The sequence below is a fragment of the Achroia grisella genome, unplaced genomic scaffold (assembly GCF_030625045.1).
Source record: "Achroia grisella isolate CSIRO2021 unplaced genomic scaffold, CSIRO_AGI_Agris_v1 utg633, whole genome shotgun sequence".
Classification (NCBI taxonomy): Eukaryota; Metazoa; Arthropoda; class Insecta; order Lepidoptera; family Pyralidae; genus Achroia; species Achroia grisella.
In genome coordinates, this window is record NW_026712969.1 from 93238 (window position 1) to 107790 (window position 14553).

Genomic DNA, 14553 nt, shown 5'->3' on the forward strand with positions numbered 1-14553 from the left:
AGCAATGGGGCCGTTAGCCCCAATCCCCATTCCTCCCTTTAGCATTTTCTAGTAGGGCTCCAGTGTTGTTATGAACGAAAACGATGTCTAAGTTAAATTGTGGCGGATTTACCAAAAATTAACAATAACGTTTCCGAGGGAAAGCGTATGGTAAAAAAAAAATTCCATATTCAGCCAATCAATTTATAATGAAATTAAAAGTAGAACACCATTCTCTATCTATGTCATTTTAGTTTTTTATTCTGCATCCACGTCATTCGCTGTCGTCATATTAGCGAATGACATCTCTACTAGAGATGTGCTAACTCGTAATAAACATGAATCGAATTAACTCGAGTTGAAATTTCAACTGGAATAAGTAGTTTTTTTTTTATTTATCGAACAAGTTTAATGTTTTTGGTCGCAGCTAGCCTTGAAAGCTTCAACGAAGCATAGGGGGCGAGTAGAAATAGCACTTCAAAGCCGCGGAAGGACTTATGGAACTCATAATCATTTCATTTTATTGATCTCAAATCAATATTGAAACATTTGTGACGACTGAAAATTGTATGATATGAAATGATCGGAAATTTACATGTCATTCTCGGTTCTACGACAGAATCATGCTCTGGCTCTTTAATTTGATTCATTCATTTACCAATTGAATTCTTCCAATTCGGGTTGGCAGAATTCAACTCGAGTTAACTCGAATTCACCGCAACTCGAGTTATCAACATCTCTAATTCCTAGTCATATATGTCATTTTTCAAACCAAATGTCAGACTGTCGACCTAAAACAAACATTCTTGTATTATAATTTATTCGTATTGAAATTGGTAACAAAATATTGATAGGTCATTATTTAGGTAACCAATTTACCTTATAATCCATTTAAACAATTGTGTATGTGTAAATTTAATTAGCTAACTCATTACTTTGGTTAACTTGACAAAATATTTCATCAACGTCCAGTGCTATTTCCCAACGTTTCATATACAGGAAATTGATAAATTTAATCTCGCTTTTTAGGTATTTGACTGCATTATACAATATAAAATGGATACATTGATCGAGGAAGAAACGGAGTCACAATGGACGATGTTCAATCCGATTACATTCGGTGAGTTCTGTAATTACAAATAAATAATTCTCGATGTTTACACGTGACCTTCATTAAAACTTATTAATATTATATACGCGAAAGTTTGTGACTATGGATGTATGTTTGTTACTCTTTCACAAAGACTACAGAACGGATTTTGATGAAACTTTACATAGGCTATAATTTTTAAAAAATATGTAATTTGTGCTATATATTATGATAAGTATGATGCAGACGAAGTTGTGTGAGTCAGCTAGTTAATAATAAATATGGGGAATATCATTGTAATTGCAAAAAATAATACTATAATATACATACAAGCTCCAAAAACAGATTATCAAAACTGTGCTGCTGTAAAATAATCATAATTGTAATTTTTGACTTGTGTTGGGTAAAAAAGGGAAACTAAGGGCCAACCTGGTTTGTGTCGTCCCCAGGTCTTATTATACGTGTAGCCGTTTCACTTTAAAACGCACAACACTACGATGAATTTCACTGGATGATGTACTAATCAGATGATTGCGCGGAGATCGCGGCTGATGGTTCCGTTAACGTTGATTTGCGTGTGCTCGATGCGACATACAACGAACAATTCATTTTGTTGATGCTACCCCCAGATTTGGTGGATAAAAATAGGAGTAGGATTTAGGGTAGTAACATATTGCAAGTTAGCTAGAAATAAGTAGATTTATATCAACCAACTTGTATTGTTGTTATTTGTTAACCTCCAGCAGTCTAGCACACCACCTTACTTCCTATAGTTGTGGGTTCAATTCCTCATTTGCTCTCATGAATATAATTGTTTGTATCAATCTGGATGATTTCTAATTATGTATATACAAAAAAGCTATTTAAATATTTGTATCAGTTGTCTAGTACTCATAACACAGTTTTTCTCTATATTGGAGCTAAATTACGCTGTGTGAATTCAAATTCAAATTCAAAATATCTTTATTCACATAGGTCTATTACAGACTCTTATGATATGTCAAATCTACCGTCAGTTCGGAATGATTTCGAAATGAGAAGAACTGACTCAGCTCGTATTCTTTTCAAAAATAAATGTTGTATATGTTTACAATTCATTTTTAAATTCAAAATTAGGAGAATAGAGTGACCACCAGCATATGCTATTACAATTTTGTCAAAAAGCAAATAGAGTAATAAGTGTTCGTAACCCAAACAGACCGTCCAATCATAATATCTATGTCGAATATGACAATCCGTCATACTCGTGAACTGGTGCTGCTTGTGGGGACTACAAGCAGCACCAATTCACGAGTATAGCCATCATTGCACTCAACCATATTAGAGGGACCACATCAACCCTTTTTTATGGATATAAATAAATATATAATTTATTTGCTTCCACATTTACAGTGTTAGGTACAAATGTTCACCTCATGTACAGGGGGCATGCAATTTATTATATATTTTTATTTATTTATTTCAATTCCACAATAATAAACAATAAACTTATTATTCAATGTTTTAAATTTAACGCAGTCATTATTAATATATAACTAGCTGTTCCCGTGACTTTGTCCGCATGGAATTGAACTTTATTTTTCTAAAATAAAAGTAGCCTAAGTTACTCCTTATTACATCAGCTACCTGCCAAAAACGTCCAGTCAAAATCGGTCCAGCCATTTCAGAGATTAACCAGAAGAACAGACAGACAGAAAATGTTATTTTGGTGTATGTACCGTATTTATATTCATATACATGTAGTAAAAAACGATTATCTCAATGTTACAAACAGACACTCCAATTTTATTTATATCTATAGATATGCTTATAATATAAAGTGCTGTTACTCTCAGTTCTACAGTTGCTGGCCACGTACGGCTGGTTCATGCTGGGCGCTGCTGCAGCAGGACTCTATCTGTACCAGAGGTTCAGGCCACGCCTGCAGAAATGGCAGCAAGCGAGAGAAGATGCAGAGTATCATAAAGGTATTTTCATATATATATTTTACTAGGTACTTTCACCAGCTTCACACAGGTAGATTATGTATTATATATATATACATACTAGTAGTCATGGCCAGCTATTGGCTGGTGGCTATGGCAATAAAATAATATTGCGACTATAAATTGAGATGTAAGCTATCCTAGCTTTCAAGTTAGATCAAATTGCTCACGCCTCAGCGGCATAATCGCGTCACAAATAGTAATAGAGATAAAGAGGCTGCGAACAAGGAGGGAGCGGGCTGCTCTCTCTCTGTTCGAGGCGACCGAGACGACCACACGTGAATGTACAGCGACGCAATTTATGTGGAGTGTAATTTGAAAAAGAAATAAAATAAAAGTACTGCTGCATCGACGTATCATTTCTGAAACTTCCCAATAATAAATATATTTTTTATTGAGGATGTTAATGGAATGGTGCACCCGCTGAGCAGCGGTATACGCTGGCAGCACCAGTGGAGTATGATAAGATGAGCATGAGGTCAGATCAGTTGACAAATTCACGGGGAATTTATCCCGAAGGTTTCCAGGGGGAACCGCGTGGAGGTCGACCTGACATTGTTAGCAATGGGTTCATTACTCCACCTTGCTAACAATTCCGTTCCCCCCTAATAAATATATTGTACTTCATTAAAATACTATAAAATATATCTTCAGATCCGGACAGGGTGGTGGCCCGCATGGAGGCCATACAGCGCGCCAGGGACAAGCAGCAGCAGGAGCTACTGGAGGCCTCGCAGAGGATGCTCGAGCAACAGAAAGAGGTACCAGATTTTTTTCCAGCCTACAAGGGGCAAATCTTTAAATAGGCAATAAATACGGAAATTTAATAGAATAGAATAGAATAGAATAGAAAATCATTTATTCAAATAAACTTAATTTAAGCACTTTTGAATAGTCATATTTTGATTCTACCACTCATTCGGAATGCAGACTCATCACAAGAAGAACGAGCGAGAAACTTGTGTGTTGCTCTTTTTAATAGATGTTTTTTTATATACGGATAGTGATATGTGCGTAATAAAACTGTAATGTAGGGCCCCACCGCTGAGCAGTGGGGCCCTATTTTTTTATTTGCCCCAGGGCCCTTGGTTACCTAACTACGCCACTGTGCTCGAGGAGAGATAATTTTGCTTATCTGCAGTGTCCTATATGAATAAATAATTTTGAATGAAAGAAATAGGATTGTTAGTAATGTAGACTTGTGACCCCATTACTAACAATGTACCATGTCAGGTCGACCTCCACGCGGTTCCCCCTAGAAACCATCGTGATAAATTCCCCGTGAATTTGTCACGATGTGCTAACTGACCTGACCTCATGCTCATCTTATCATCCTCCACTGGTGCTGTAAACCGTTAGCGCAGGCGGGTGCTCCATTACATTCATTATCATCATCATCATCATCATCATCATCATCATCGCAGCCCGGAAGACGTCCACTGCTGGACATAGGCCTCCCCCAAAGATCTCCACGACGATCGGTCCTGCGCTGCTCGCATCCAATGCCTTCCAGCGATCTTGACCAGATCGTCGGTCCACCTTGCTGGAGGTTGCTCCATTACATTATCATCCATAAAAAAAACATTTTGATTTTGTCTTGGTATTTGCAGCGTGAGGAACAAAAGCGAGCGGAAGCGGCTGAACGACTGCAGAAGTACGGAACTGCGGCGTCTGCCGGACACCGGCTTGGAGACGACGCTGGTGAGTTGCAGAACTGCTGTCAGTGACACCAATAACCTTGGTGGACTAGCGGTTTACTACCGATAGTCGCGGGTTCGATTCCTCGCAATACGAGAGCAACACATACGAATAATAATAATTTATTTATTTGCTCAAAAAACACTATAAAACAATAGAATAGAATAGAAGATCTTTTATTCAAATACTAAGTGTATTGAAGCACTTCTGAATAGTCATCACATTTTTTTATTCTACCGCTCATTCAGAAAGCTGTCTCATCACAAGAAGAACGAGCAAGAAACTTGTGTGTTGCTCTTTTAAATAATCCTTGTAAGTTTACATTTACAAGTCGAAACATGTGAATACAAACTACCAACCAGCACTAAGTTTCTCGCTCGTTCTTCTTGTGATGAGTCTGCGTTCCGAATGACTATTCAAAAGTACTTGTAATGAGTTTATTTGAATAAAGATTATTTCTATTTCTACTTCTAATAAGTGTATTTGTTTTAGTCCACACTACTTCAATAGAATTTCAATTCAATAGAGTTTCTTGCCAGTTCTTCTCAATTGAATCTGTATACTGAACTGGACGGTAGGGAAGAAATATTAATACAAGAAGAAGAATGAGCAAGAATCTTGTGTGTTGCTCTTTTGAATAGATGTCTTTGTTATAATATTTATTATTGACTACTTGTTCCCTCGACATCCTCCGCGTGGTATTTAACTTTATTTTTCTAAAATAAAAGTAGCCTAAGTAACTCCTTATTACATCAGCTACCTGTCAAAAAATGTCCCGTCAAAATCGGTCCAGCCATTTCAGAGATTAGCAGGAACAAACAGATAGACAGACAAAAATTATAAAAAATGTTATTGTGGTGTATATACCATATTTATATTCATATGCATGTAGTAAAAAACGGTTAATTCAATATTACAAACAGACACTCCAATTTTATTTATATGTATTGATAAATATATAACAATATCTGCTTCAGTAATCAATCGTGTAAATATATTTGGTTGCAGACTACCTGCCGCTGAGTGGCGGAGCCTCCACGTCCTCGTACCGTCCTCCCAAGCGCTCCAAGTGCGGCGGCGGCGGCTGCGGACGGTAGACCCACCGTCCACCGTCACCCACCATCCACATATAGAAAATGAAGAGCTATATATTATACTTTTGAATGAATTAACCTCCGTTCCAATAGAATTTATGAAAAAGGTAAACAAATAATTTCTGGTCAAAAATTACTTACTAAATGTAAATAATTTTTTTTTACGTAACGTATTTATCTGACTCTTGAGGGTATTAACTATATATATATTTGTATATATAAAAATCACGTGTCACGTTGTTTGTCCGCGATGGACTCCTAAACTACTAAACGATTGCAAATTTGATTTGCACATTGTGTGCAATTTGATCCAACTTGAAAGATAGGTTAGCTTACATCTCAATTTATAGTCGCAATATTGTTTTATTCAAGAACCTTAGACACAGCAACACGTGGCCGGGTCTGATAGTATTCATATATATATACAATTTTTTTGCCTTCAAAATAAAGTCGACGCCGCTGTCTGTTCGTATCTCTTAAATTACGCAACAGATTAGATAGAATGATTCAAAAAGAAACTTTATATGTATAATAAATGTACACCCGTGCGAAGCCGGTTTTGGTAGATAGTTATTAATAAATAAGTTAGTATAGCTATTATTAAATCATATTACATATGTCAGACATACTGACGTAGCGACGTAAAGCAAATCTAATATTCAATACAATTATTGTCTGTTGATTCATTATACTATTGGTCATCAGTAGTCTATGGTCGGGTTAATGACCTTTTTGTTTACCTTTTTCATAAGCTCTACAGTATGGTCGCTCAGAGTTTGCGTTTCTGCCATGTCGGGATCGAATAGACTTTGACTTTGACTTTAACTTTGAACTGACGTACAATTTACGGCAAAATTATAAATATCTTTTTATCTGTTTATTAACGAGTGATAACGTTAAAATTTTAATAATTATACCAACTTACAATAAACATATTAATTTTGACATATTTTTAATTCTAAAAACAATAGTTATTAAAAGTTACTTCAAACAGCGCTGTTTCAAGGTTATGTCAACTGATTTTGTAGTGATGTGACGAAATAATCTTGAAACGACGAAGTTTGATATGGTATGAGTTTTGAAAACTATGTATGTACGTCAATTCAAAGTTACATCGCGTATTAGATGTAACTTTGAATTGACGTACTGTCAGAAATGCAAACTGAGCGGCCGGAACTTAGTTGGAAGTAATAATTCATTCATTCATTCATTCTATAATAATACTAAATATATTAATTTCTGAATTCTCAAATATATCTGCTTTAACATTGGTAACATGTGGTTCGTGTAGCCATAATAATAAATTTAATTAATTTACAAATTGACTTTTTATTTTGATTTATCATACACCTCGCTGGTCTAGCGGTCACATTGTTACTTCCGATGGTCCGGGGTTCGATTCCTCGATGCTAGATGTAAATAGAATAGAATAGAAAATCATTTATTCAAATAAACTTAATTCAAGCACTTTTGAATAGTCAACATTTTTTTCTAATCCACCGCTCATTCGGAAAGCTGTCTCATCACAAGAAGAATAAGCAAGAAACTTGTGTGTTGCTCTTTTAAACAATCCTTGTAAGTAAATATAAATCGGTGTCCAGTCTCCACAATCAGCCCCTCATCTGAGTCGTTGTACATGTACAGCCGAGACTACTAAAGTAGTCAGCCAAGCTCCTCCCTAAAGCGCTGAAATCTGGTTTTCACGGAACAGGCTTCACGGAACGACCTCACCGTTCCGAGGACTTATCTCGACGCTAGATGTTTGGGTGTTTTCTCTTCTATCATATATATTATAGATCTTATATCTTATATATAAAATTCTCTAAAAATTTAGACTAAATTTTTAGTTTCTATTATTTTATGATACAACATACAAAAATACATACAATCCTAAATTTTCACCCTTCTATCATCAACCCCTATTTTTTTATAGCGTTATTAATTTATATGGCAAAACAACGTTTGCCGGGACAGCTAGTAATAATAATAATAATAATCTCAGGACAATTCACACAGCGCCATCTACACCCAAGTTAAGCTAGCTAAAGCTTGTGTTATGGGTACTAGACAACCAATACAAATGCATAGATATTTTTTTTTCGTAAATACATACATAATATATGTAGAAAACACCCAGACCGATACAAAAAATCATACTCATGAATACAAATGTTTGTGCCGTGCGAGGAATCGAAAATACCCTATATATAGAAAATACCCTATTAAGGTTTCTTAAGGGACGGTAACACGCACGTGACACCCCTGGTGTTTCAGGCTTTCATAGGCTACGGTAACCGTTTACCATCAGGTGGGCCGTATGCTAGTTTGCTACCTATTTAGTAAAAAAAAAGAAATATGACTATTCAACAGTAGTTATATTAGAAATAATGTGTGTGTTTAGTTTGCTACCTATTTAGTAAAAATATAGGAATATGACTATTCAAAAGTAGTTGTATTAAGTTTATTTGAATGTACATTTTTTCTATTATTTATAGGCATACTTCATATGGAGTCTGTGCGTGTTTGTCTCATGTACTGCAGCCAGGACTAGGGTATGTAAGTTTTGTTTCTATTTAAAGGTGACATATAGCAGTACAATTGACTGCACTGGTTGGCACTGAATTGGTTTAGCACACCGCCTTACTTCCGATGGTCGCGAGTTCGATTCCTCGCACGGAACAAACATTTGTATTCATAAGTACTGTTTGTATCGGTCTGGGTGTTTTCTATATATAATTGTATCAGTTATCTAGTACCCACAATACGTTTTAGCTAGCTTAACTTGGGACTAGATGGTGCTGTGTGAATAGTCCTGAGATTATTATTATTATTAAACTATATGAATAATTTTATTGCAGTGTGTCCTATACTATATAATTGAACATTTGAAATATAAATTATAACTTTAAAACCTTACTAAGTTTTCTACCACACTATGTAAGTTATTAAAGTATCTAATTTTAAAAAATTTTGCTAAACGCCTGATCAATTTACATTAGCAAATAGTTTAATCTTTAGTTTTGTGCTAATAGATAATTGACAGTTATCATTTATTTTCTATGTACCTTGTTAATAATAATAATACATTTATTTGTCAGAACATGGTATGTACAATGGTGGTAATTATATATAATATATGTTTCATCATATTCTGCTGTTTCCAGCGTACAAATATTAATTCTGTAATCCAAGCATTATAAATTCTAAACATTAGTCATTCACCATAACTTCTTACTTTAAAAACATTATGGAATATAATAGAATGTCAATATTTCATTTTATATTAATATTACCTGTGCCCGCGGTTTCACTCGCGTGAAATTTATAGCCTATATGTATGTCTGATGTACCTATTATCTATATTACTAAAAAGTTTCATCAAAATCCGTTCAGTAGTTTTTGCGTGAAAGAGTAACAAACATCCACACTCAAAAACTTTGGTGTCTCTAATATTACGAGCCGTGCCCGCGGTTTCGTCCGCGTTAACTTTCAATAAAAAATGTAACCTATGTGTTATCTTGATGCATAAGCTATAAAACTGTAAAGTTTTATCAAAAAGTAGTTTTTGCGTGAAAGAGTAACATCCATCCATATTCAGAAACTTACGCGTTTATAATATTATTAAGATAAGATTGTTATCAAATTTTTAAGTCACTCTTCACAGCCCTTTGTATCGAGTATGACGGATTATACGATTTTTCAAGAAAACTTTCCTTAATTCCATCTTAAATCTTTATATATAAAAATCACGTGTCGCGTTGTGTGTCCGCTATGGACTCCTAAACTATTGAACCGATTGCAAATTTGATTTGCACATTGTGTGCAATTTGATCCAACTTGAAAGATAGGATAGCTTACATCTCAATTTATAGTCGCAATATTGTTTTATTCAAGAACCTTAGATACAGCAACGCGTGGCCGGGTCTGATAGTCCTTACTCCTTACTAATATTGTAAATGCGAAAGTAACTCTGTTTGTCTGTCTGTCTGTCTCGCTCTCACGCCTAAACCACTGAACCGATTTAAATGAAATTTGGTACACAAATAGTCTAGACCCTGACAAAGGACATACTACTTTTTAATAAGAAAAAAGGGTTGCAAGGGGTTGAAAGGGATCATGAAAGGTTCTAAAAAGGAAGTATCGTCATTTTACGCGGACGTAGTCGCGGGCGCAACTAGTTAAGCATAAGGCGTGGTTACATGACCAGCTCCAACTGACCACTACAAACGTGAACGCATTATGTTTTGGCCGATCCACTTTCCAGACGGCAATAACTCGTGTCTTACGAAATAGGAAATCAAACGAAACTGACAATGGCGCTCCTAAAGCAGAAATAAACGAAGGAAATTTCAAAATGCTCATTTTCATAGTACAGTGTACTGTATGTTGTTATTTGATTGACAAGCGGACAATGAAATAGTTCTATTAAAGTAAAAAATATCTTTATTCGTGTAGGTCTATTACAGACTTATGATATGTCAAATCTACCGTCAGTTCGGAATGATCTCGAGATGAGAAGTGACAAGAAACTCAGCTCGTATTCTTTTCAAATAAATGTTGTACATGTTTACAATAATACAGAGTCATTTAAATTCAAATTTGTGACTATTCTCACAAATTTATATTTTTAAGTTTGTGTCAAAATGGGCTCGACGACCTCAGTGGTGTAGCGGTTTGGCACCTCGCTTTACTTCTATTGGTCGCGGGTTCAAATTCAAATTCAAAATCAAAATATATTTATTCATGTAGGTCTATTACAGACTCTTATGATATGTCAAATCTACCGTCAGTTCGGAATGATTTCGAGATGAGAGGAACTGACAAGAAACTCAGCTCGTATTCTTTTCAAATAAATATTGTACATGTTTACAATAATACAGATTATTTGTGTAAACATGATATTGCAAAACAAATTTTTTTTTTTTTTACATTAATACAGATTCATTTAAATACACAATTTGTTTTGAGAATTATGACCACCAGCATATGATATTGCAAAATACTATAATATAATAGTCTAATCAGTGTTCGTAATGAACAGATCTGTCTTAGTACCACACATTAGCAGTATAGATTCATTTGTATAGATTCAGATTTGTTTTTTATATATACATTTTATATTTTGATCTGTTTTTATATATTAAAAATGCGAAAGCAACTAAGAACGTCTCATTTTTGTTGCGTAACAATCTTTTATGCCAAAACTACTGAAACCATTTAAATATTTCAATGAAATTTGGTACACAGATAATCTAGACCCAAATTGGTCTATATCGACCCCCAGGGGTCTATGACAAACTGCAGGGGGTCTACGATAGGGGTCGTCTTGTTGTTTTTAACACTAAACTTTACTACAGTTAGAAATTTACTAAAAATAAATATCAGCTAAGAATGGAGGGGTCTACCCAAAACTGAAAAATATGGAAAAGGGTCTACGACACAAAAACATTTGGGGCCCTCTGGTTTAGACCCTAGACATAGATTTTTTAATGCGAAGAAAGAGCTGTGAGGTTTGAAGGGGGACATGAAAGATTGTATGACAGTATCATCATTTTTAAAACTAGACGCTTGAAACTTATATTTCAGGCTGTGGATTAAATATAAATAAATATGACATCCAAAGTTTGTAAAAAATTTACCCTTAAGAGGGTAAAAGAAAATAGTGGATTACAGTTTGTTTGGAAATTCGTTATTTTTGAAGATAAAACTTTTTTCATTGCCATTTTGTAATTAGCCTGAATAATTAAAAATGCTGCTCAAGGTCATTATTCCACGCGGACCAATTCGCGGGCACAGCTAGTAATGATATAAATATAAAAAAATAGCTATTTACTATACTATAACGCTCCAGTGGTGAGGTGATATTTAACCATGGAGTCAGGTCGATCTCCACGCGGTTCCCCCTGGAAACCATCGTCATAAATTGCTAGTGAATTTGCCACGATGTGCTGACCTGACCTTATGCTCATCTTATCATCCTCCACTGGTGCTGCCAGCGTAAACCGTTAGCTCAGGCGGGTGCACCTTTACATTATCTATACATCTATACATATAAATAAAATTGGAGTGTTTGTTTGTAATATTGAAATAACCGTTTTTTACTACATGCATATGAATATAAATACGATACATACACCAAAATAACATTTTTTACGATTATTGTCTGTCTGTTTGTCCCGGCTAATTTCTGAAATGGCTGGACCGATTTTGACGGGACATTTTTTGGCAGGTAGCTGATGTAATAAGGTATAACTTAGGCTACTTTTATTTTAGAAAAATGAAGTTAAATTCAACGCGTACGAAGTCGCGGGTACAGATATTCATCCATAAAAAAAGTGTACCATTTACCATCTAGTGTACAGTGAGCTGGTTTACCATTTCAGTTAGTTTTAAAGTTTTACAAAATATAGGCTTGTATTTTGTATAAGTAAACGCATCATGCGTCCAACATAACTCGATCTGCGGAAGCTCGTTATTATGCTGCAACGTCGTATTATAACTGCAACAAGAAAATAGTGCGCGGACCATCTTATAATAGCTGCTTGCAATACTCAGTTCATAGGATTTTATCAGTTTTATTCTGAGTTCGTATTATTTTTCGTTTATATTTAAATAGCAATACACATTTTAAAATGTTAGGGAATTTACTATATATATATATATATATATAGGGAAAAATAGGTGGAAGCGTCTGTCACGTACCTGTATGGTTCTGCGGATTTCTTGGGCTTCAGGGTCTCGAAGGTATCTTCTCTAGCTTTCCAGTTTCACAGTAGGTTTAACACAGTTCTAATTTATTTCAATTCACAACAAAATGCGCGCGCGCGTCAAGGCCGCTGTACGGTCAGTTCAGTACTAGGTAAGGGAGGGGAAGTGAAAGCGCGGGAACAGAAAACTAACGGACTCTAATATAATAATCTGTGCTTACGATGATACAGGGTAGATTTTGAACAGCATGTAAAAGATCAGAAGTGGAATAGGTATAAATCAAAAACTCAACGATATAATGACGACAAATTGAATTCGTATCACTATTTGAAAAAAAAAATTATAACTCATTGATTTCACAATAGTATCGTTTGCTGTGGAGGTCAGATGAACTTGGTGATGGAGTAGTTAGTTCAGATCGCTGACAATCCCTTTCCCCTGGGGCGGGTACTAGCTTATTTTTTTTTATACCACTTAGGTGGCAAACAAGCATACGGCCCATCTGATGGTAAATGGTTACCGTAGCCTATGGACGCCTGAAACACCAGGGGTGTCACGTGCGCGTTGCCGACCCTTAAGAAACTTTAATATACCCTTCTTGAAAAACCCCATGCTGTAGTCTCGTGAGAAAACCTCGGCAGGAAGTTCATTCCACAATGTAAGTGTACGCGGGTGGAAGCTCCTCTGAAACCGCACTGTCCGAGACCACTTAGGTTCCAGCGTGTGGGGATGAATTCCCTGTCGATGGCGAGCGGTGCGATGGTGAAAGGTGGCCGTAGGCATCATGTCGAACAATTCATCAGAGCACAGTCCGTTGTATATTCGGTAGAACACACAAAGCGATGCGAAGTCTCGCCTCAAGCTAAGTGATTCGATACCGTTTGAGAGATTGATTTTACTGTTCATCAGATGGTAAATAGTACACTTTTTTTATGGATGATAATGGAATGGTGCACCATGCTGACGGTTTACGCTGGCAGCACCAGTGGAGGATGATAAGATGAACATGAGACCAGGTCAGTTCAGCGTGACAAATTCACCAGGAATTTATTTATAAACTCTTTATTGCACCAATAGAATCTAAATATATGTAACTCAAAGGTGACTGACATAGTGATCTATCAACGCACAGCCCAAACTACTGGACGGATCGGGCTGAAATTTGGCATGCAGGTAGATGTTATGACGTAGGCATCCAACCATTCATCTAAGAAAATATTTTGATTAATTCTACCCCCAAAAGGATAAAATAGGGGATGAAAGTATATGAAACTTTGTCAATTTTAAACCGATCGGGCTGAGACTTTGCATGCATAAAGCTACTACGATGTAGGCATTAAGAGAGGATTTTTAAATTCCACCCCTAAGGGGATAAAATAAGGGATGAAAGTTTGTATAAATCTTCTTAGATTTTGTAGGTCCTAATTTTTTACACACGCTAAACAAAAGTAAACCCGTAAAAACTACACCTAATTAATAATAATACTCACTACTACGCGAGTGAAGCTGCGGGCAAAAGCTAGTTATATAAGAATTACACAGAAAATATATATGAATATTTATCATGGTGGTTTCTAGGAGGGACCGCGTGGTGGTCAACCAGACATGGTACATTGTTAACAATGAGGCTAATCTATACTACTAACAATTCCCTTGCCCCTTAATTATGTATATAAGTATTTACATCAGTTGTGATAACACAAGCTTTGGTTGCTTGGGATCAGATGTCACTGTGAATTGTCCGAGATAATTATTATTATTATTCACTTATCTCCATAACTTAACATCAGGTGAGATTGCGAACAAACGCATTCATCATCATTGCCTTGCCTTTAAAAAAATGTTCTCTATCAGTCGTCATATCTAAACATACTCTTCTTTTATTCATATCATCTTTCACACAATCCATCCAAGGGCGTCCCCTCCCTTTACATCCATCCACATTCATATTATACATTTTCCATAAGACATGGTCCTCATTCCTCCGCATAACATGCCC

The 14553-nt window shown here is 35.7% G+C and overlaps 1 protein-coding gene across 2 annotated transcripts; it reads left to right on the top strand.

Moving 5' to 3' along the window:
• Positions 1-743: 743 nt before the first annotated feature.
• On the top strand, positions 744-6663 carry LOC131849078 (selenoprotein S-like). 2 transcript variants are annotated; one of them, XM_059199065.1, is made up of 6 exons: positions 744-845; positions 1009-1099; positions 2905-3036; positions 3709-3815; positions 4665-4755; positions 5761-6663. In XM_059199065.1, exons 2-6 carry the CDS (start codon positions 1036-1038, stop codon positions 5847-5849), a joined length of 483 nt encoding a protein of 160 aa, XP_059055048.1. In that variant the 5' UTR covers positions 744-845; positions 1009-1035; the 3' UTR covers positions 5850-6663. The 2 variants fall into 2 exon arrangements, with proteins under 2 accessions (XP_059055048.1, XP_059055049.1); XM_059199066.1 differs by having other exon boundaries at positions 763-882.
• Positions 6664-14553: the final 7890 nt, after the last annotated feature.